The sequence below is a fragment of the Amia ocellicauda genome, chromosome 16, assembly GCF_036373705.1.
Source record: "Amia ocellicauda isolate fAmiCal2 chromosome 16, fAmiCal2.hap1, whole genome shotgun sequence".
Classification (NCBI taxonomy): Eukaryota; Metazoa; Chordata; class Actinopteri; order Amiiformes; family Amiidae; genus Amia; species Amia ocellicauda.
Window position 1 is genome coordinate 26,924,475 of NC_089865.1, and position 24,530 is coordinate 26,949,004.

Below are 24,530 nucleotides of genomic sequence, written 5' to 3' on the forward strand. Positions count from 1 at the left end.
TTAAAGACTTACAATATGGATATTAGGATTTTGTTTTGTGAAAGTTACTTCACCCTGGGGAATGATTTAATGCAGGATTTACATTGCATTATGGTAATTACAATATGTATATATTAAGACGATGTTGATGTATGTGTAACAAAGGAGAGACATGTATTTACAAATTGATTGTTATGCTAATGTAGGTCAGGTACTGGTAAATTTGTCAAATCAATTTAATAAAAAATATATAACAGTAATTAAGTAATGAACGTAAACAATATTGTGATTTCAAGAACTCTCTAACTCTGAACACTGTAACTATATAACTAACAAGCTGTCAATTCCCCTGCCATGCACCTGGTCAGGCGAAGTGTGAGCATAGTTCTTTTAATATGTATTTTTTGTAAAGTAGGATGACACTGGATGTGGAGAGGACTTCACAGATTCGAACTGAGCTATGTGGTTTCTTGTTGCTTTGTCAATTTATTGTAGGCTTATCAAATCATATCATCAACAGGTGAATCCCATTGCTGTGAACAGCCAAGTGTCCCTGTGTTTCATATGAAGGCATGTTCAAATAATAAGTGTATATGTATTTCCATTGTATCTGAAAGAAAAGCAGTCTGTTTTTGTTTTTTAAAGCCACAATCTGTGATTGATAAAGCTCCTTTGCATGTATACATTTATGATATACCCCTTCATTCTTGAAACATGTAAAATAGTAGTTTCATTATTTTGACATTATAATTATAGAATCCTGTGTTATCTGTTAAATATTTAGTTATGTTTTTGGGGCTGTATTTTGCTGAGACATCATTGCTACTGACTTCTATATATTTTAAAAATATCTATAAAACACATTAGAAACAATCTTAACCAACTATTCTTCAATTGTAACTCCATTCTGATTGTCTTGACTGCCATACATTTTGGTTGCTTTAAAGTGTTTCTTAGGAGTCTCACATTTTCAGAATCAGCAGAAGTCATTGACAATGAAGACAGTAAAATATAGCTGCCAATTCACAATAATATAACTACAATAAAGGCTTCATGTGTCAAAACTGAGGCATTTAAAATGGCAGTCAATTTTACACAGCCATTTCATGACTTCTATAGGTATCTGCACATTATGAGATTGTTGTGTAAAGTCTGCAGCTTTGATACATACAAGAAACACAAAACGTTTGAAGCACTGCAGCCCGAGGCATGGACACAGCCAACCACTGCCCTGTTTGCATACAAATTGCATTTTTCCTTCAAAACATGGAGTGCTCTAAAGTCACATTTCTTCAGAAAACACAACCCACAGACCCTCTAGACTTCAGAACTGGAATTCTACAAAAGTATGAAAAGGCAAAAGCCCCAAATGATGTAGAATGTGTAGCCTTATAGGTCTGAGTCGATTATATGTTGTGCCATTGTTGCAGCTTGTAGTAAATTGAATTCCAATGTGTAAAAATGGACAGGAAAGAGCAGATGTTGTGAGCTGTCCAATTAAGCAAAATCCCGTCCTGGATTGAAATTATTCTAACGCTTCGCAGAAGAAAGTATGTCAGAAAGAGGCAAGGGTGTAAAGAGACTCGGTTCTCCATTTATGAATGTACATAGATCAAGTTTGGTGGTGAAACGTTTCTAGCTCCCCATAGAAATGGCGGGCGATTCTGCCTGCCGCTTTTCCATGGCCTCAATCAGGTCCGCTACACGACTATAACTAGGGAGCATTTTCAACTATGTAGGAATTGTTTAGTGGATATTAGAAGAAGCAAGTATGTCTGGAAGAGGCAAGGGTGGAAAGGGACTCGGTAAAGGAGGCGCTAAGCGCCATCGTAAAGTGCTCCGTGATAACATCCAGGGAATCACCAAGCCCGCTATTCGCCGCCTGGCTCGGCGTGGTGGAGTCAAGCGCATCTCCGGCCTGATCTACGAGGAGACCCGTGGAGTGCTGAAGGTGTTCCTGGAGAATGTGATCCGTGATGCCGTCACCTACACCGAGCACGCCAAGAGGAAGACCGTCACCGCCATGGATGTGGTGTACGCGCTGAAGCGCCAGGGTCGCACTCTGTACGGCTTCGGAGGATAAACCACTGCCTGACCCGACCCGCTCACAACCCAAAGGTCCTTTTAAGGGCCGCCCACACTTTCAATGTAGGAGTTTGGATTTCGTTCTTCTGTGTAGAGTGATCTTGTATTCTGTTTCTTCCCTTAGACGTACTTCTCGGTTTTGTTTTGTTTTATCGTCCATACGGTTTTTTGTATTTGCTCTTTTAAGAGCTCAGATGTATACTTGTGGGGATTATATGATGTTGATATCACTAGGTATATTGCCCTTTCACGTAAAATGCCCTGTATTGTATTCATTGATTTTTATATATCTATGAAGATCTATGTACGGCCGAGTGTTGTGTATTGTCCCTTGTTTCGCATTTCATCGTAAACTTACATGTTTTTTCAATGTTTCATGCCGAGTTTCCAGTGTATGGTATGAAATACAAATTATTTAGGATTCTATTTAAGATTGAGAGATTAAGATTCCTAGACGTAAGAATGTGAAACTAACAAGATTTTCATTAAATGCGCATTGATATAGGTTTTTGTTACCTGAATGCTGAGATTATCACGCTGCAATGAAAGTAATTGTACATTACATTTAATACACTATTTAGTACGGAATATCGCTATACCAGTGTGAGGAAATACTGGCAAGCCAGTCAGCACGTCTACATTTCTTCTTTATCATCAAGGACTTCAACTCTTGTGTCCCATCAAGTACAAATTAAGATATTTATCGTCGTTATGTTTATTTTCTCGGCTGTTTATGCTTCATGCATCCGTGGCTATTTTAACAACCATAATACACGTATTTTCCCTGAGACAATGAACCTTGAAGATTGTGTACATGTATAAAGCAGGAATTAAATGCATTGATGTTAATTCCATCTTTGGAAAATAACATTAATCTTTAAATTATGACCGAACGTTTTCATCCAAAACGTTCTAATATTCGCACGTGATAAGTGCTATTGGTCACAATTGTAATTCACGGTCACTGCAGTGAAATACAAGCATATAAATAAAAAATAAATAAATCTGACCGATTCCTTGTCCTATGCAAGGTAACACAGACGGACTATACAGAAAATCAACTAACATGACTTCAATATGGAATTAAAACAAAAGCCAACAAAATGAACTCGCTCTGTTCAGGAGATGTGTGTGGCTCTGAAAAGAGCCGTTGTGTCTCGTTCTCTGGGGTCAGTATCTAGGCTCGCTCTCCCCGGATGCGGCGGGCCAGCTGGATGTCTTTGGGCATGATGGTGACTCTCTTGGCGTGGATGGCGCACAGGTTGGTGTCCTCGAACAGGCCGACCAAGTACGCCTCGCTGGCCTCCTGCAGAGCCATGACGGCGGAGCTCTGGAAGCGCAGGTCGGTCTTGAAGTCCTGGGCGATCTCTCGGACCAGGCGCTGGAAGGGCAGCTTGCGGATCAGCAGCTCGGTGGACTTCTGGTAGCGGCGGATCTCCCGGAGAGCCACAGTGCCGGGCCTGTAGCGGTGAGGCTTCTTCACTCCGCCGGTGGCCGGGGCGCTCTTGCGAGCAGCTTTGGTCGCCAGCTGCTTTCTAGGCGCCTTTCCGCCGGTGGATTTGCGAGCAGTCTGCTTTGTCCTGGCCATTCTCACAACCTCAAAATCTAAGCGTAGATTCAGAAATAAAGTGACGACCAGCAGGAACCCTTTTTAAAGCAGACCTTGCCTGAAGCCATTGGCTGAGATTTCATCCGAATGATGATTGGTTAGCATGTGAATCCTAACCAGTGATTGGCCGTATTTAAATTCGGGCGCCAGTTACTGCGTTGTATCTGTACCGCCCAGCTTCTAACCGAACGAGCTGCTTCATTGTTCTCCTCGCCCTCTGCCTCCCGCCGTTTTAAACACACTGCAGTAAATGTACTTTTTACACTATAGATAAGACCTATGGATTGTCATTTGTTATAATGTTCGTAATAAGATTGATGAAGAATGGATGCAGATCATTGTATTGAGAGAGACACATTAAATGCCCTCTCTCTAAGAGCTTTAAACGAATTTGTTCCTCTTTAACTCCCAGTCTCTACTACAGACTAACAGACTGGATTTTTCTTCACAGTGACATGCACTAGCCCAGTGGTAGCCAACCCTGTTCCTGGAAAGCCGCGATCCTGAAAGTTTTCCAGGTCTCTAAATCACCAATCATTGGATACCTTGAACACAGGGCTATTGTGTCTAATTAAGATCCACAATTGGTTCTTGATAGAGCACAAGCATGTAGACCCTGCGGTTCTCCTGGACCAGGGTTAGCCACCTCTGTACTTGTCAGTGTACAGTACTGGAAGGTTTAGTGGTTGAAATGCATTGTAAGCTTGTATAAGTACACCGGTGGAATGCTTACTTTAATATAAAACCTGTTCTGTAGTTATATTTTGGGACCTCAATTATAACGTTTTGTTAACTGTATAGGACTGTACACATACAGGAAAATCAACGGTTAACGACATTGATTTAAACCCAAAATGTAATATCGCAGCTACCAATACAACAGTACTCGTAATAACACTAAATTGAAATCCGTGCTTTTATGAGAAGATTGGGTGGCTCTTAAAAGAGCCGTTTTTGCCAGTCAGTTAATCAGTCTTTACTTCTTGGCGGGCTTCTCGGTCTTCTTGGGCAGCAGCACGGCCTGGATGTTGGGCAGCACGCCGCCCTGGGCGATGGTCACGCCGCCCAGCAGCTTGTTCAGCTCCTCGTCGTTGCGGACGGCGAGCTGCAGGTGCCGGGGGATGATGCGGGTCTTCTTGTTGTCCCGGGCGGCGTTGCCAGCCAGCTCCAGGATCTCGGCGGTCAGATACTCCAGCACAGCGGCCAAATAGACCGGGGCTCCAGCACCGACGCGCTGGGCATAGTTTCCCTTCCGCAGCAGCCTGTGGACACGGCCGACTGGGAACTGTAGTCCAGCCCTGGAGGAGCGAGTCTTGGCCTTCGCTCTCTGCTTTCCGCCGGTTTTGCCTCTTCCGCTCATGTTTGCAACAATTTGTAGAATTGAAATATCTAGAATGAAATTCAACTAACTGGGTCAATTCTTTTTAAGGAAATCTGTCTGCATATGATTGGTTGAAACCTCCTCAGCTCTCTGTCCTATCAAAAGACTGCAGTGATTGGCGCTGTAGGGCAGTTTTCACCAATCGGAATGGAGGTGTCTGTTTTTGAAACGAAGTGAGAGGCGGGAGCGGGTCTTATGTGCTGTATGGTGAAACTGACTTCAATGTACCGTTATGGACTTGTGTTGTTTATTCCCCCCTATTCTGTATGCCTGTTTCATGTTTGGTTATTCTTCCCTGTGTTTAGATAATCCGGCTCCGGATAGCCTTTCTGTTGCATTAAGTTGAGTTCTTTCCACTGGCTGATCTGCCTTTCTTAAGGCGGAGCGTAAACGTCTGTGAAGAAATAAAGAGCACGTTTACCTCTATCTGGTGTCTGACTCGTTGTTTTGGACCCACAAGTGTTTTAGCAGTACCAAAACTGTTACAATACATTTAGAATGACGACTTAGTGTTAACGTCTGTGTGACTATGTTACATTTAATCTCACTATTGATCTAACATCCTGAGTGAAACAAAAACAAATGTATAATTTTACACACCACCATAAAACTGATACAAACTCTTAAAAGTACCTTTGTGTATTGAATACAGTGCAAACAGCCATTGTATTATTATGTATTTCTTAGCAGACCCTGTTATCCACGGCGACTTACAAAATACAAGAGCAATGCAGTGCCAATAATACAGTACAGTTCAAACCATAATGCAATTTAAAAATTAAAATGTACACGCGTACAGGAAATATACAATTCACAGGAAGGGAAAATAACAGCTTACGTTTAAAGGCAATATTTATACAATTTTATAGAGTATACAAATAAAAATACATCAGAAAAAAGATACAAAAACGGAAATTGCGCATTTAAAAAGTTGTGGTGGCTCTTAGAAGAGCCGTTGTGGGTCGAGGCGGGGAGCCGGAGTCAATTCCCTCACTTTTTCTTCGGAGCCGCCTTCTTGGCTTTCGGCTTGACGGTTTTGGGTTTGGCCACTTTGGGCTTGGCCGCCTTGGCTTTCTTGGGGCTCTTGGTGGCCTTCTTGGGCGCCGCCGGCTTCTTAGCAACTTTTTTGGGGCTCTTGGTCGCCTTTTTGGCCGCCGCGGGCTTCTTGGCCTTCTTGGGAGACTTCTTGGCGGCCGCTGGCTTCTTCGCTGCGGGCTTTTTGGACTTTGCAGCCGCAGCGGGTTTCTTGGCGGCGGCGGGTTTCTTGGCCGCTGGCTTCTTGGGCTTAGCAGCGGTCTTCGTGGCGGGCTTCTTCTTGGCCTCCGCCTGCTGCTTGTTCAGCTTGAAGGAGCCCGAAGCGCCGGTGCCCTTAACCTGCACCAGAGCGCCCTTGGTCACCAGGCTCTTGACTGCAACCTTGACGCGGGAGTTGTTCTTCTCCACGTCGTAGCCGCTGGCCGCCAAGGATTTCTTCAGAGCGGCCAGCGAGACGCCGCTCCTCTCCTTGGAAGCGGACACAGCTTTAACGATCAGATCGCTCACGCTGGGTCCTGCCTTCTTGGTCTTGGCGGCGGCTTTCTTCTTGGGCGCCTTGGCCGGAGCGGCGGCGGGAGCTGGAGCGACTTCTTCCGCCATTTCTCTGTCTCTGTGTAAATGCGATTCACACCGTGTGGAGACTGCGGCTCTGAGGGGCGGATCTTACACACTATATGAGAACCGTATAGACTCAACCTCAGGCTCGGCACTTCTCTTGCGCACACCGCCTCTCGGATTTGTTTTCTCTCCACAGAAAATCAGAGAGAAGTAGAAGAAAAAGAACACAAACCCAAAAGAAAATACACGAGGTGCAAGCAGAATCCCCCATTCGTCAATATTAATCAGGCCTTTAGTAATGACCGCGGCGTGTTTTTCACCGAGAAGCCGAAAACCTACCAAAACAGCTTCCAATCGCAGCCACCTCGATCTTACGTCCTCATATCTTTCCGAAATAAAGTCACTGAAATCCTCTTACAAAATTGAAAATGCCCCTTCGATATGAAGCCAAGGCCCCTCTGAGGCCATCACATGCAGTATAATGTCTGTAAAGACTATTACCCAGTATCAATATCTCTTTTGGTGTAGTGCAGATAACACACTTGAGATCACTCAGGTTAATGCGACTCACAAGATAAACACCTTCATACTATCTTTAAGACATACTGTACAATTTGTTACAATTTGTACAATTGTACTAATATAAAAGTCAGGATTTAAATAGTTACATGGTTTTTAAAGTTACTGCCATTTCATACCATATCAATTCATTTTAATTTCATGTATTGTATTGCACCACATTCTTAAAAAAATTGGGTTCTTAAAGGGTTCTTTGCAACATTCAATGGCTGCAGAGAACCGTTTTCATTCTCAAGTGCAGAAAGGGTTCTTTATACTACTAACAGTTCTTTATAGAACCCTTTCCATAAACCCAGCAACATAGGAAGCCACCTCAGCCAATCAGCTACCAGGGCGCCCTGATCGGCTCCAACCAGGTGCTTCACCTTGCTGAGACAAAAGCCCTTCATCACAACAAGAATAGTCCGAACTGAGGTGGGTCCAAATTATTACTTCATAAAATAGATTGGTAATATATTAATAATCTTCAGAGTTTGTTTTACAATTGTTAATGAAGATAATGCTTAATAAACTCTACAAGAAACTATACAGTATTCAAAAGTAAAATAAATACCATGATTAAAGCAAAACTAAATAAATGCCAGTAAATAAAAAAAAAGTGTCGTTATATTATTATCATTATAATTAATACTATTTATGGTTATTAAGTTCAAAGTCAGTCGGTGAAATGCCTTCAGATGTCAAGTTTAATTAAGCAACTAAAGTAGGATATTATTTATGTCGTATTATAGGGTATTATTTAGTAATATTTTTCGTGTTAAATTTGTATTTTAAACTTAACTTTTCTATTGATATGGCAATTTAGTTTTTTTTTATTAAAATATAACCGTATATACTTTAGCCTATAACACACACGCTCATATAGTTTAATACATTTCGCTTTTTAGTGAAGAAACTCTATATACACTGTATTTTCTTCCTCAACTCCATATTGTGATTGATCCTAATCCATATTGATGTTGAAACAGCCTCTCCTTATCCCGCCAGGAGGGCTTTGTTCGTATCGCGTTTGACCGGGTGGATTTATGCAAATTAAGTGCATGATGTAGTGGATTGTGGGTATTGCCATCGTTTTAATTAATCAGGCACTTCAAAGTAGCGTTTTTTAATTCCATCTTCACTGATAGAGTGATGCTAATACGGGCTCTTAGTAGTGTAAAATTAAAAATACTTGTGAGTTTGCAAGGCATTTTAATTTTAAACGTTTACAGATGTATAATGCGTTCTTTAAAAAAAATATATATATCCCGTCCTTTCCTGTCCATTGAAGTGATTTATAATGAACTCTTTGTGTTTAATGCAATCAAGAAAATTATTGCATAGGTCTTATTTAAAGCATATAGATAGTATTATATTATTATTAGTAGTAGTAATAGTAGTAATAATACTAATGTTATTAATACTAATGTTGCTGTTGTTGTTAAAGGAAATTCTTATTTATTGATTTATTTATTTATTACTTAATTTATGTATATTACAGATTATGACTTATTTTGCACACTGGACACCAGATGAAGTTTGGTAGTGGCTGGAGAATAAGGGACTTGGAGAGATCAGAAATATATTTCTTGGTGAGGCACAATGAATGGCATCACATTTTTATCAATGTCCATATTGTCCAGTGAAAAAGTGTTCCTATGCCAAATATCTCACTCATTTACAAGTGTACCATGAAAACGAACCCAATTTCAACGCAGTTTGTGGACCCTCCCACATAGGTATATCCTTTAAGCCAGGAGATGAAGCAGACTATAACACACTGGACTGCTGCCATGATGCAGACTAGAATCTCTTCATTACACTTCACCACCATCCTGCCAAAAGGTTATTACAGCCCTTTAGTCCTGTAATAAAATTGAGTATGAATTATGTTTGTATATTTTCATAATCACTAACCGTCAGACTGTGAACTGACCATTGCCTTGAATAAAATTACCTGCATTGGCGACACTTGCCTTTCGCAGAGTTAAAGTAATCGATACAGCCAAATTAATGTCTGTATGCAACCACTAGACACAATGTATTGCGGTTTAAAACCACACCAGACCACCAAAAAGAGGTCATTTTACAAATAAGGACAATTTAACAAACCATTTTAATATGCCTTGGTCTTTATGCAGAGCATGAAATAGAATGGCTTACATTAGGAGTCATGACAGAGAGGCTGACCAGAATTGTTCGGAAATCATCCAGCCACAAGCCAGTAACACTCAAGCAAACTGGCAGGCTAGTTGTAAGTTTTCTACATGGCATGATTAATTCCTTATTAACTGAAATGTAGAATGGAACGAGCATGTGGAAGCTGAACATTGAAACGATAAATGTTTAGTCATTGTAATTATCATTATCATTTGTCTTAATCTGTATTTGCTTTTCGAAAACTGCAGGATTGAACATTTTGAAAATTGTGTGAAGTTGTGAATTAAATTGTTTATTACAGTCTAGAGGAGAGGCCAGGGACTTGGGAGAGGATGTGAGGAGTGTTGCAGACCATATTAGAGCAATGGCAGCTGAGGCCCAAACTAGAATTAGTCCAGGAGAAGATGAGGAGCAGCCAGGGACATCGCAGGGACTTCATAGCCAGGCGCACCACCAGTGAAGTCCTTGAGAAATTCCCTAGCCTAAGAATTCCAAAATTGGTAATTGCTGGCATTTTATGCTGGAATGCTGCATGTACAATATTGTGTGTATTGTAAGAACATTGTATATCCTTATTTATTATTGATATTGAGGTGGTAAAAACATATGGTGAATTCCAGAAAATGTTTTTCCTTGACTTGTGTTTTGTGCAATTTGTTCAGGTGGACACTGACAGAATGGTAGGAACACAGCTGAATAAGATGGCACCTCAAATTCTGAACAGAGCGCTTACATCTAAGTTGAAGGATCAGTGTCTTTAACTTCTTCAAGACTATCTGGACGAATGCGAGCAGAAAGGTTAATGTTTCTGATTAGTGAGCCTGTCTCAAATACATTCTGAATACGTAATAGAATATGTAACTAAAATTTCCAAGTGTTTTAAATATGTTCTGTATATTGCCTTTTGTGGCTGCCATTTTACTCTTGCCATCTCTCTTCAGAGAAGATGAGTCTATGTTTACAGTTGAAGAGGTATGTATCAAACTCAAATTAGACATAATTGAGTAGTTTTGCAATGTTTAAGGTTAGCTTGGACAAAAAATATATATCACGTATATACAGTTAGGTCCATAAACGCCCCAAGAACAAGCAGGAACTAAAGACAGCTGCAGTACAGGCCTGGCAAAACATCACCCCGGAAAGAATTATTTTCTGAACACACATAAAATAGTGAAAACATCTTTGAAAATATTTTTAAAATAAGTTTGTATATGAAATGTATGAATTTATAAAATAAAATAAATACATGATTAAACAAATACATGGACATTTATGCCTATCTTTATTTATTCATCTATTTATTTATTGCAATATTTATTTATTAATTCATTTGTTTCAACATGTATATATTTTTTTCCTGTTTGTCTCTTTGCTATTTACATTTCGCAGTGCGCTTCTACATTTCGTAGCGTCTCTTGTATTTCTTTTTCTTTTTCAATGTGTCAAAACATTGAACTCTGTCAATCAGAGCTGGTGGGCGGTAGCCATTGCGCTTATCGGGTGATCCCATGCATTAATCATCTTCATGTTTACGTTCATAATGCTCTTCATGTTCATCTTCATAATCATCTCATTTTGGAACCCTCCATAAAAAGGAACTTGGTTTTGTAAACCGGCAGCTGCTGCTGAAACGGGTGTCCCTGCTTTCATGAAGGTTAGTTCTCTGTGCTGTGATTTTAACTGATCTTCCGGTGTTAGATGGAATGCCATTTGAGTCAATATTAAATAAATAAATAAATAAATAAATAAGGCTATGAAATAAATAAATTAGAATGTATAAATAAATGTAAATATATAAATGAGTCAATATATAAATAAATAGTTTTTTGTTGTTGTTTTTTTCCAAAATTGTTTTTCAAAAGACTATTTATTTCAAGGCACTTATTTTATAATGACACATTTCCATTTGGTATATTCAAATGAATGGGGTGTGATTATCTCAGATTCAGACCAAAGCAACAGCACCAGAACAGCATTGAATCTATAAGCAAGCTGTTGTGCGGACAATACGGAAGACATCGGTGGGCTCCGAAATACCATGCTATTCTTAGCAGATCAAATTGATCAACATAGTTTATCGGCGGATACTATTTTGGCCCGTATTGAAGGCTTTTTTTAAATACTCGGGCGGATAAGTGCTCTTCAAGACATGGATGTCGAAGTTTTATTTAATAAGTTCACATTTAAAATGTACTCAAATAGCATTCCATAGTTTTAGCTGCTGCTGAAACGGTCTCCCTGCTTTCCGGAAGGTCCTATATGGAGTGAGTTCACTATGCCTTGAGTTCACTGTCAAAATTAGCGAGCACAGAAATACAACTTGTAAATGAAAAACTATACTTATTTTTATACTATACTTTTATTTTACGCTTACAATTCAATTCTACACTCTTTCAATATCGTTTACTTATTTGCAGTTCTCGCTGCGTGCTCACGATTCTTGCTGCGCATGTGCAGTTCTCTCTACACGCTCGCAATTCTTTTTGAGTTTTCACACTCAAAAACAACTCAGGCATCAGGCATCCTAGATGATCATCGCACTATCGAGCTCCATTCCATCAAACATGGCTGACCACTGGGCAGCAGAGGGAGAGAAAAATGCTTAACATGGCTTAATGACAAGACTGACACTTTCCAAAGGATTGGATGCTTAAAGTGTCATGTTAAGCCCCAGCCAGATGTAATTGCGCTTATTGTTGAACTCACGTGGTTTACTGTACTTTAAAATGTAACCATTTATATTCAAACTTTATAATTAACATGACTGGCCCCACCCAGGCTGATAGACAAAATATGTAATGTTCAAATTGATATTAAAAACAAAAGTATCTCGTTAAGCCTTGTTGTAGCCAAGTGTGAATTGTGCTTCATAATGAAAGTTTATATGTGGTTATTGTACTTAAGTTAAGCACTTAGATCCTAGCTTTACTAATGACAAGACCCGCACCTACCAGGCCTATACAAATGAAGAGGCCTTAACACAGTCAATATCAACTTCATGCTAGTCTTGTCTTTTAACCATTTATATCCAAATTTAATAAGTTTTAAGTACAATAAACCACATTAAGCACAATTCAGCTTGGCTACAATACAATAGGGCTTAGAAAAGACGAGACAGTTATGCTTTTAATGTCACTTTAAACATCCAATCTTTTGTGTAACAGTTTGAAAAGTGTCAGTTTTGTCTTTTATAGATTGGATGTAAAGGGCTGTGTTTTAAGTACAGTAAGCCACGTTGAGCGTTTTCTACATTAAGTGATATTCACCTTAAGTGAATTATACGCAGAGCTTAAGGTCGTAATCATAGTGTTTATGTTGGTAAAAACATATCCATCCTTTATTCATACAAGGACGTGCCTAATTGTAAACCTACAAACTTTGCAAAGTAATAGTTATGTTTAAAGTGCATTAAGCCACGTTAAGCTTTTTTTACTGGATGGAGGGCTGTCCGAGTTTAAGGGGCTGCAGCTCCCCCTGGTGTTTACCTTTGTGACACTAACTCTGGAGCTGCTTTGCTGGAAGTAAATGGAGAAAATCAGAAAAGTCACAAAATCATTAAAAAAAATCATTAAAACAAATAACATTTTATGCAGGTTCGATTGCCCCATCACCCTATTCTTCCAAAAGATCCATCGGTTTGTAGTCATGCTCAAACCTGCATAAAGTATTTTTTTAATGATTTTCGTTTACTTTTCTAATTGCATACAACTCATTAGGAGAGGTTGCAGCAGGTGAAGAACTACACACTCTGTCCCATGGGATTGCAAATTCATACTTACCTTTCCATGTGTTATTTACAGCACAGTTCCATCCATCCATTTTCGAAACCGCTTATCCTGATGAGGGTCGTGGGGAAGCCGGAGCTGATCATGACAGGCATAGGACGCAAGGCAGGAATACACCCAGGATCGCTGGGCAACACACACACACACACACACACACACACACACACACACACACACACACATACCTACAGGCCAATTAACTTAACCCGCATGTCTTTGGACTGGGGGAGGAAACCAGAGTGCCCGGATGAAACCCACACGGACATGGGGAGAATATGCAAACTCCACACAGACAGGAACCCATACTAATTATTCATGTTCAATATTTTCTCCTTCAGTTTAACACTGAATAGTATTACTAACAGTAATTCTACTTTAATATATAAGCCTCTATTTTGAAAATTCTCACAATGGCACATAAAAAGACGACATCTGAGGCTCAAGATCATCACCTGATACACAGTGGTTTATAACTCTCAATAATTAAAGTGTCAGCTACTGGGTGGATTACCCAATACAGTATAATTGGGTTAGGATTTGATAGGGAGAAATTGACTCCCTCAAAAAATAGGCAGACAAAGAACACTCAAGTTCAGATTTAATGAGAATAATATCAAAGAAATTTACTCATTTATAACAAAGCACTCCGGAGATGGCCAGACGGGAAGATGCGTCTAAAGAACATACTAAAGACTATCACTCCCTTGGCTGCTGGCCAACTACATGATAATGACATTGCTAAAATACCCCAAACTTTATCACACTCCTTCTTTGTCTTCTCTTCTCTGTAAGGCTTTGGATTAAAACTTTTTTTTGTAACTATAATAATAATAATAATAATAATAATAATAATAATAATAATAATAATATCAGCTACACAGAACTACTGCCCTTGACTTCTCTGGAACAATACACAAAGCTGAGATGCATACATGGGTTACACAATTTTGATGCAACAAAAAATATTTAGCAGAGACAGGGCCAGCATCAGAATAATGAAAAGTAAAATTAAAATAAATAAAAGTATCGTTTTTTTATTTTTACTTTGTTTAGCCAAGTAAAAAAAAGTTAATTCTACAGTTGTCAATTTTCAAAGTAACCGTTAATATATAGGCCACCAAAAACCCACAGGCCGGCTCTATTTCTTTTCATATATTACAAATGATTAGATGGTTTGTGCAAGTAAACAATCCCACACAAGAAAGTGGAAAGACATTAGAAAAAGGGGGAACAAATTACAAATTGTTTGGCTAGCATCACTTTTATAAATTGAACATTGTTTGATGTTTGCCAAGTTTACTCCAATCGTTTCCTGTAACTCAACTAATGGCTTTGATATCTCCATGCTGGGTAGTTTACCCCAAAATTGTCCTATAAATTGGCCTATCAGTTTGATATTACATCTTTAGATGGCCGGGCCCTGTTTGTAACTTGGGAATCGGAACTTGTGCTCCTCTCAATCAGAGGAATTAATGAGTATATGTTCTCTCTCGTGTGTGAATGGAAGGAATGATCAGTTTTCATCGTGTAGGACACCCTGCCCACACTGATAACAGCTGTGTGAATTCCCTGTTAAATCTAAAGACACATTGACTGACAAACTTCTCCAACACTGTGCACAGCTTTACAGTCTATCTCCTGTGTGGATCTTTAAACAGGCATTAATCGTTGAGGAAATACTAAAACTTTTCCCACACTGACCACAGTTATATGGTCTCTCTCAAGTGTGAAATTATTCCTTTTCTTTCAGCTGTCCTGACATAATAAAACTCCCCCCACACTGCAGTAATGCCCGTCTCCTGTGTGGATTTGCAAGTGTCTTTTAAGCTGTGATGAATAAGTGAAACTCTTCTCACACTGAGTACAGGTAAATGGTTTCTCTCCTGTATGAATTCGATAATGCACTTTAAGGTGTCCTGATTTAAGGAAATCCTTCCCACACTGATCACAGCTGTAAGGTCTCTCTCCTGTATGAATGCGATAATGATCTCTAAGGTGTCCTGATTGAAGGAAACGCTTCCCACACTGATCGCAGCCATAAGTTCTCCCTCTGGTGTGTATTCGATAATGATCTTTAAGCTTTTCTGATCTAAAGAAACTCTTTCCACACTGATCACAGCTGTAAGGTTTTTCTCCAGTGTGAATTTTCTGGTGTCTATTAAGATGTGAGGCTGTTCTGAAGCTCGTTCCACACTGTGCACAGTAATTACAGTGCCCAGGGTTTCCAGTGAACTCTGCTGTGTCTTTGTTCACTGCTAGTGGGCTGTAAATGCTGGAGGTCTGATTTATGGGTTGTAATGATTGTCTCTCCACTCTCCATAAACAAGGTCTCATTTCCTCCTGAAGAGGAATCCTTTGTTCTGTCTGTTGTCCTCTGCTTCCATTATCCTCTCTGTATTGTTCCAGCTGGGAGGTATCTAGCTCAGTCTCTGTGTTCTCATGTTTAACAGACTGGAGCTCAGCCTCTGTCTTATAAGCGACATCATTCAAAAGGGTGCCTTGTGTATCAGTGTAGTTAGTTCCTATAGAAGGTCCATGCGATTTATTATGGAAACATTGGGGTTTCATCTGAAGGCTAGTGTACGATTTTGAAACAAAGGCATCATTCTCATTCAGCACTACTTCTGTTTCTTCCTGTTTAATAAAAGACAGAATTTCATTGACACTTTCTACGTTTCCTGGAATCATGTTATTGAGCACCTCTCTTCTATGCTCAGATCCTGCTGATTTGTGCCTTTGTGTTATATACTCAGGTCCTGGCTCTGCCATGTGGACAGGCTGCAGCCCATTGAGCTGTTCACTCCTGAGCTGCTCATTGATTTTCCCATTGCCTTCAGCAGCTGTTAGCTCTGCATCCTGCCTCTGACTGCAGCCCCAGTCCTCCTCACAGTGCTGATGCTTAATGTAATTTGTTTCACCACCATCACAGCGATCACTGGCCTCCACAGCTCCTATAACAGAGAGAAAACAGAAGTACTGTCTGCAGCTCCACTGATACATTAGTGAGGGCCTATTTAGATTCCAGAATTACTTCCCTTCTTCAGGTAACACATCGGCAGACAGTCTATATCGGGTGGCTCTAGTACAGCTGAGTGAGACATTCCACTAAAAGGAAAAAGTTGCATGAAAGTTGAAGCTCTAACTTGAGCATTATCTCTTTTTTGCTGTAATTAACCTAAAATGTTTCACACTGCAAATCGGGTGGAGACATGGCTAGCTGGTGTGGCTTGCAAAATGTACAGACATCAATAAATACAATCTGAGCCATTTGAGCTCAATTAATAAACAGATCTGAGCAATCATCCAGAACTCTGCAGCTCGTTTGGTATTCTCTCTGCCACGATTCGCACACGCTACCCCACTGCTCCGCTCCCTCCACTGGCTCCTGATACCGGCACGCATTCACACACTGACCCTCACCTACCGCTGTCTCGACCACACTGCACCAAGCTACCTTCAGACACTCGTCTCTCCATACATCCCCTCCAGACCACTGCGTTCCTCCAGTGCCAGAAGACTAACTCTACCTCCTCTCCACTCTCCTTCCAGAGCCCACTCCTTCTCATCCCTGGCCCCTAAATGGTGGAACGACCTGCCCACCGAAGTCAAAACGGCAGAGTCCTTGACCTCATTCCGGCGCTTACTCAAGACTCATCTTTTCCGACAGTACTTAGTATATTAGTCCTTTTATCCCTGCTAGATAGCACTTCACAGTTTTATTATGCCCCTTGCGCTTTTGATTGTTTTCCTCCTTGCTCCCTTTCCCGTAGCCCTTGACTGTGACCCTACATCTTGACAGCACTTAGCTTTCACCGTCCAGGATGTAGGACCTCACTTACTGTACTTGTGTAAATTGTAAATTGGAATTTGTAAAATGTATTTTGAATTGCTGTTTTAGCTAAATTGAATTTGTAATGATTGATGCCTTGTACTTCACTGTATTTCTGCACTTTGTTTGCACTTATGTTGTAAGTCGCCCTGGATAAGGGCGTCTGCCAAGAAATAAAAATAATAATAATAATAATAATAATAATAATAATCTGCACCAGCAACGCAGGTTTGATTCCAGACTATGACTAGGGCCCTGTGTTTTACGATATGCCCTAGATGTCCCTGCAGCCACTCCAGTTATAATAAATAACTCACCAAATTTCACTTTGATTAAACAGAAAAATTTAAACTAATTACAAATAGTATGAATGGTATTTGAATAAACTGATACATTAAAGGGGAATTTGCACCACATTTTTTTTCTTATCTAAATTCTATTAGCTGTATATATTGTTTTAAATACGGCAATGTTGCAAATAGTCTGAAGTGAAGATATATTTAGTAAAATCATGATTTTCTTTTAACAAATAAGCAGCTGCCATTTTCTTTCTGGCAGACCACTCCATAACAATCTCGTTGCGCAATCAGTGACGTATGTGCGACCCTGCCGAGAAGCATGTGGTGAGGCTGGGTGTCTGTCTGACACTTGACAGCTGTACTATGTGTAAGACCTGTAGGCAATCAGTCTGTAGATTAATTAATTTTTAATTATGTAAAAAATCATAATGATATTATTAATAATCACCACATCTTCCAGCTATACCTGTGAAATATTATTTACAAGGAGACGGGCAGACTTGTGTAAAGCAGCAGGAATTGATTTGAAGCGTTATATAATCAATAACCAGTCCAATCTGATAGCCGGATTTATCACGTGTGTGATGTGGCACCTTCACATGACCTTCAATGTATTTGCGATGTATAGGTGAACAGCCTGTATAAATGTTTTAGATGAACTGTATAATGTTTTATATTAATAATAGTATGCAGACTGAGCAAATTAGATTTATTAAGCTAGCAACAGCCAAGGCAGTTGTTCAGGGCATACCCTCTAGACATTCCTCTCTCCACTTTAACTTCTGTTTATTATGATAAGAGGAACAACCCACAGATGTACAGTCCACAGGTTTCTGCCAGTCTGCTTTGTATCCCTTTGTGGATTTCCTGTTCTTCTCTCAAGGCTGAAGATTTTACATTATAGTGATTGATTACCTCATTGTCCATTGTTAAAGAAAACTGAGATCGGACAGTTTGTATGCCATAACAGGAAGACAACCACGGACATTCCAAAGGCCAGAGCCCTGACCTCAAGGCAACACTTCTTGGATGCATGTGACTTACCCTGCCCACAGAACCACATGTCCTTCCTATAAAAGCTTCCTATAAAAGCTGTAAATATCTTGTTGTTCAGAGAGACTCCGGTGGAGAGCTTGCATGTTGGGGCCTTCCAGGCAGGGCATGTTTAATAAATATTTATACTCTGTGCTTTAAGACTACAATTCTTTACTGGGTTCTTCAATAGGCTTCAATGTGCACATACGCCTACTCATAAATACACTAGTTTATTCTGACATTATGTGCTTGTGTACACAGCTCTGAACATTATCTATGTGTTATATAGATTGATAGTTATCAAAATGCGCATCTCAATATCTACAAAGCAGTGTGTCCACTTTCTTACTTTTTTATACAATACATGTATTTATTAAGGTATGTATGCATGTATCAATTCATGCATTAGCACAATCACTAGAGACAATCTTTGCGCTTTCAAGTCATGCACCACAGCACAGTCAGAACAATTATTCATGTGGAAGAGACACCCTTATACTGCATTATACACAGCTATGAAACTATGGTGTCGGTTTATCATTCACCAAACACGGACCTGTGTAAATCAGTCAATAGCTGCAGACCTGTCCTTGTGTGTAATATACAGCTGTGGAAAAAATTAAGAGACCGCTCCAAGTTCAGAAATCAGTGTTAAGTGGTCTCTTCATTTTTTTACAGAGCTGTATAACACATCACAATAAAACAAACAGTCCATATTGTGCTAGTGACTGTGGCACATCACCCACTAATCTGCTGGTAGCACTTCTTGCTGCTGCTTCAGATTAGGCCAAGTAAAAACAGTGTCAAAATCCAGCCAATATCTAAATGACAAATTAAGCGCTTACATCAACAATAACAATAGAGCTTTCTTATTTTGTAAGCATGGTGTGGCAACAAAAGTGCTTTGTACTTGAGGCTAGTCTAGGGCAGGGGATCCCAATGTCTGGTGATGGAGGGTCCATTTCCAGAGGTTGCATGGGATGGGGGGCCACAGTAGAAAATTAACCACAGATGAAAACGAAATATGTCCCAAATCATAACTTTTTATTTTGTATACATTTCTGTTAGGAACATTTATGAATTTTAATTGTTGTTTTATTATTTCCCCACCAAACATCCTCGAGGGCCACATTTGGCCCCTGGTCTAGGACCTCAACTATGTCATGTTTTTAAAACCTTGTTTTGAAACCCACCAGCCCCAACTGGATACTGTCAACATGGTGCAGCGCTCAAAAATGAGTCAAAACGCATACGAAATTGCATACATATCCTGCATCAGACACCTAGTAGTATTCAATTATATCACAGATGATTTTGTTTATTGGCTAGGATAGTGATGCAGTTCCCCTTTAAAAGAAAAAGAGACAAAAATTGAATCAAAAACATTGCAATTAAATAACATTAAATTCAGCTAAAGCACACAATTTATATTGTGTGAACTTGTGATTTATCTTTAGACCACACTTCAACAACAAGTCAACAATAGATAGACATATCCCACTAGAAAATAACAGAGAAAACAAAAGGCTGAGATTGACATCCAGTTAAAACATAAGGAAACTGGACACTTTTTGAGTACCACATCAATGACATAAGCTAAAGTCACATAAAACAACACATTATGCACTTACTTACTTACTGATAGGCTTATTCTCAATATAAAAAGCATGTAAATTATTAATAATAAAAAAAACAGAGGCTCTGTAGCTACCTGAAAACTTAAGTATATGTAGCTCATTGCTGTTTACTTTAGCTCAATACAAAAATACAAGATTTAATGAAAAAATAAAGTGAACAGCAGCACAATCAATGGAAAATATCAAAAATAATAGTGCACTTCTTGTTCTAGATAACCTTGTTACACCGTGCATGACTGCAAGAAGGCATCACACACATTAGTTTAAAAAAAAAATCTAAAAGTCTGAAGAAAAGCACCAAAGGTGCTACAACCTATGCCAGGGGTATGGGGGCCAACAAGGCACACTTTGGGGTCCACAGGGGAAGCCCTGGTGGGGGTTCCAAGAGAGCTTTGCACCCTGGGGGCCAGGCATTTTTGGTATTAATCAATAATTAGCCCCAAAGCTTTATTCTGCGGTTGATGCTGTTCAATTGAGAATTTGCAATAGTCCTGTTACAGTCGATTACATGACTACATGAAAATGACTGAACTATTCATATACAAAATTACATATTCATGTACATCTTATACATTTGCGATATCATATTTCTGATTGACATATTAATGGTGGCTGCGAGAGCTCTTATTCCCTTGCAAAAAAAAAAAAAAAAAAAGGTACAGCTGTTGGCTAAAACAAACACGTGGGCAAAGTTGAAACTTGAAGGAGTTGGAAAATGTCAACAAGCAGTAATTTCAAACCTACCGCAAAAAGGAGTTCAGTTTGGAAGTATTTTGACAAGCGAGATGACAAGAAAGTTCAGTGCTGTACGTGTAAAACATCACTGGCATACCACAAATCAAAAACTGCTTCCATGATTAACCACTTAGTGGATGGTAGAACAAAACAAACGATAGGTTGCGGATGCAGCCCTGGTTATCTGAAAAAGGAAGCACTGCCCAAGGGGGAGGGGTTTCTATGCACTTCCATAGGAACCCGATCGAATAGTCACTATCAAAGCTGCCATTGGCCCCTGCGCATGTCAGTCAAAATAGGTCCCTTCCCACTTCCTGTTCTATAAAACGTGACATCTGCGCAGGTTCGTTGCTGGGAGCTAGGACTCCCACACGATGTTGCAACCCTTGGGCAGTGCTTCCTTTTTCATATAACCAGGGTTACATCCCTATTCCTATAACCTATCATTATCTTTCAAGTCAAAAGCACTGCCCAAGGGGGAGGGGTTACTGTATAACAAAACCATCGCAAGGGAGGAGGCAGCGAGCTGAAAAGGGAGCCTGCCTCGAGGTGTACCAGTAGGGGACCTTGGTAACAACTCCAGACAGTAATCCCAGGGGCCCTATAGTGCCACACCTGGCCACCCAGGAGCGAGGACCGCAGTTACAGCAGAGGTCCCCTGCTCTATGGTGTAATACAGCTAGAGCGAGCCACAGACCTGCCGACCAAGGAACTATATACACAGCGAGGCAGAGAGAACAACTTGAGCGCCATCAGCTAGGAACAGCGGCAGTGATTCCAGTGGTTCCAGTCTACTATATCAAGGACGGAGCCATAGACCTGCTGTTTACACAAAACTACATAGTGAGGTACAGGCCAGACACATGTGTCACCGCAACACAATGTAACAATGAACAAACTATATACAGGGCAGCCTCACAGGCCAAATGTACCTGGGGACTGAATGACAGACCCTGGAACACATTGACAGGGTTAGACAGCAGCTCAGTGGGTGGGTGCTCAACTGGAAGGTGTAGTCTGGTGGAAGGGAAAAACATGGTTCAATAGCTCAATCCAGGATGCAATAAACAGGGATAGTTTGGGAATACAAATCAGGAGCCAGAGCCCATAGGCTACTGGGGCTCGACTGAAGCCAACACCGGGTTCCCAATGGAAGGGACTGGTCCCATCACATCCAGCCTGTAGAACTGGACAAACATAAGCAGCAAGGTCCAAGCTGCAGTAGCACAAATGTCTGTCAAAGGGGCACCTTGAAAAAGGGCCCACAATGTTGCAAAACTTCAAGTCGAACGGGCCACCAGGTGTTCAGGCACCAGGGTCCCTGTGGACTTCTAGGCCATGGTAATAGTGTCCACGATCCAATGCAAGAGGCGCTGTTTTGAAAGCACCTGGCCCTGTGTGCTCACTCCATAGGACACAAACAGTTGGTCCGAGCATCAAATGTCCTTATTGCGTTCCAAATAGCACCTGAGGGCCTGCACTGAGCAGAGCAGGTGAAGTCAACTCTCCTGCTCCAAAGAAAAGGAAGGAGGATGGAAAGCCATCAACTCAATAGGCCTGTTTACGTGGAATGGAGACAGCACTTTTGGGAAGAACGCAGGGTTAGGCTGTAGTGTGACCCTAGAGCCATCTCCAGCAAATGGGCACACGCAGGGTGTACAGACAGGGCGTGTAACTCGCTCATACATTTTGCAGAGGTGATTGCCAGCAAAAAACGCAGTCTTAAGTGGCACCAGCTTCAGCTCAGCTGAATTCAGTGGCTCAAATGGGGCTTGGGAAAGTGCGTCCAGAACTACATCAAGGCACCATGCGGGCAGTGAGGGGGTGCGAGGAGGCTGTAGCTGTCAAGCTCCCTTCAGAAACTGCGCAGACACAAAATGGGTACTGCGACCTCATAGAGGGAGCTCTCGTTGACTGGACAGTGGCTACTACCGCATCTGACAGAACCCAGGCCACCAAGTGATTCCACTCAGGGGCCAGGCCAAAAGCTGGAGCAAGCCCGGGTTGGGATGCCAGAGCGTGCCCTGCACCTGGGACAACAAGTCCGCTCGTAGTGGGAAATGCCAGGGTTCTCCGTCAGGTCTGCGAACCAGAATCTGCGAGGCCACCGGGGCACTATCAGCAGAACTGTTGCTTGTTCTTGCGTGATCTTCTCAAGGACCTCCGGGAGACGGGAACGGTGGGAACACATAGTGGAGACAGCGTGGCCACATGTGAGCTAGCGTGTCGATCCTGAGGGTTCCTGAGCGGTCTCGGACGGAGAACCATAGTCGGCAGTGGATTGACGCTGCTGAGGCGAAGAGATGCACTTCCGCTCTGCTGTATAGGCTCCACAGTTGTTGGATCACCAGCGGGTGGAGGTGCCATTCTGAAACCAGGGGGCCTCCCCATGAGAGGAGGTCCGCCACTGTGTTGAACAGGTCGGGGAGGTGAATTGCTCTGATGGAGCGGAGCTGTGTTTCCACTGGCTTAAGCAACTGGAAGTGTCCAGGTTTTGTGGAAGGTTAACTTTCTGGTGCCAGACATGGCCGTAAGCATTCGTCACACACACTAAGGAAATACTTTGCAGTTTTATTAGCAGCATGGAGTGAAGTCCACATATAAACTCAGCAAAAAAAAGAAACTTTTTCAGGACACTGTATTTTAAAGATAATTTTGTAAAAATCCAAATAACTTTACAGATCTTTATTGTAAAGGGTTTAAACAATGTTTTCTATATTTGTTCAATGAATCATAAACAATTAATGAACATGCACCTGTGGAACGGTCGTTAAGACACTAACAGCTTACCGATGGTAGGCAATTAATGTCAGTTATAAAAACTTAGGACACTAAAGAGACATTTCTACTGACTCTGAAAAACACCAATAGAAAGATGTCCAGGGTCCCTGCTCATCTGCGTGAACGTGCCTTAGACACGCTGCAAGGAGGCATGAGGACTGCAGATGTGGCCAGGGCAATAAATTGCAATGTCCGTACTGTGAGACGCATAAGACAGTGCTACAGGGAGACAGGAAAGACAGCTGATGGTCCTTGCAGTGCAGACCACATGTAACAACACCTGCACAGGATCGGTACATCCGAATATCACACCTGCGGGACAGGTACAGGATGGCAACAACAACTGCCCAAGTTACACCAGGAACCCTCCATCAGTGCTCAGACTGTCCTCAATAGGCTGAGAGAGGCTGGACTGAGGGCTTGTAGGCCTGTTGTAAGGCAGGTCCTTACCAGACATCACCGGCAACAACATCACCTATGGGCACAAACCCACCTTTGCTGGACGTGATTTCCTGCAAGACAGGAATGTCAGTGTTCTGCCATGGCCAGCGCAGAGCCCGGATCTCAATCCCACTGAGTACATCTGGGACCTGTTGGATCGGAGGGTGAGGGGTAGGGCCATTCCCCCCAGAAATGTCCGGGAACTTGCGAGTGCCTTGTTGTAAGAGTGGGGTAACATCTCACAGCAAGAACTGGCCAATCTGGTACAGTCCATGAGGAGGAGATGCACTGCAGTACTTAATGCAGCTGGTGGCCACACCAGATACTGACTGTTACTTTTGATTTTGACCCCCCCTTTGTTAAGGGACACATTATTCCATTTCTGTTAGTCACATGTCTATGACATTTGTTCAGTTTATGTCTTAGTTGTTGAATCTTTTTATCTTCATACAAATATTTACACGTTAAGTTTGCTGAAAATAAAAGCAGTTGAAAGTGAGAGGACATTTATTTTTTTGCCGAGTTTAGAAACAATTTACTGCCTGCAGTTAATATCCAAGTGTATTAAAAACTTGCTGAACACAGATTTTTCAGGACCACGGTGCAGTGCCGTGACAAGTTAA

At 41.1% G+C, this 24,530-nt stretch overlaps 5 protein-coding genes and 1 long non-coding RNA gene across 6 annotated transcripts in view; 2 read left to right on the plus strand and 4 right to left on the minus strand.

The window, feature by feature from the left end:
* The first annotated feature begins 1,727 nt into the window (after positions 1-1,727).
* Positions 1,728-2,115, plus strand: LOC136711869 (histone H4). Its single transcript, XM_066688432.1, has one exon. It carries the CDS (start codon positions 1,751-1,753, stop codon positions 2,060-2,062), a length of 312 nt encoding a protein of 103 aa, XP_066544529.1. The 5' UTR covers positions 1,728-1,750; the 3' UTR covers positions 2,063-2,115.
* Positions 2,116-3,232: 1,117 nt separating this feature from the next.
* On the minus strand, positions 3,233-3,713 carry LOC136711859 (histone H3). Its single transcript, XM_066688421.1, has one exon. The coding sequence runs from the start codon at positions 3,650-3,652 to the stop codon at positions 3,242-3,244; it is 411 nt and encodes a 136-aa protein (XP_066544518.1). The 5' UTR covers positions 3,653-3,713; the 3' UTR covers positions 3,233-3,241.
* An 888-nt stretch (positions 3,714-4,601) lies between these two features.
* Positions 4,602-5,059, minus strand: LOC136711863 (histone H2A-like). The gene has a single exon (XM_066688425.1). The coding sequence runs from the start codon at positions 5,031-5,033 to the stop codon at positions 4,650-4,652; it is 384 nt and encodes a 127-aa protein (XP_066544522.1). The 5' UTR covers positions 5,034-5,059; the 3' UTR covers positions 4,602-4,649.
* Positions 5,060-5,716: 657 nt separating this feature from the next.
* On the minus strand, positions 5,717-6,728 carry LOC136711855 (histone H1-like). Its single transcript, XM_066688416.1, has one exon. It carries the CDS (start codon positions 6,687-6,689, stop codon positions 6,045-6,047), a length of 645 nt encoding a protein of 214 aa, XP_066544513.1. The 5' UTR covers positions 6,690-6,728; the 3' UTR covers positions 5,717-6,044.
* Positions 6,729-8,719: 1,991 nt separating this feature from the next.
* On the plus strand, positions 8,720-9,974 carry LOC136711879 (uncharacterized). Its single transcript, XR_010804786.1, has 3 exons — positions 8,720-8,797; positions 8,945-9,050; positions 9,667-9,974. It is a non-coding gene; the product is annotated as an uncharacterized LOC136711879 (long non-coding RNA).
* A 3,757-nt stretch (positions 9,975-13,731) lies between these two features.
* The window catches only part of LOC136711854 (uncharacterized), a 28,375-nt gene continuing 17,576 nt past the window's right edge, over positions 13,732-24,530 (minus strand). The window contains exon 4 of the mRNA XM_066688415.1: positions 13,732-16,101. Within this exon, the coding sequence (XP_066544512.1) occupies positions 14,897-16,101 (1,205 nt within the window). The 3' untranslated portion in view covers positions 13,732-14,896. The remainder of the gene's footprint in view (positions 16,102-24,530) is intronic.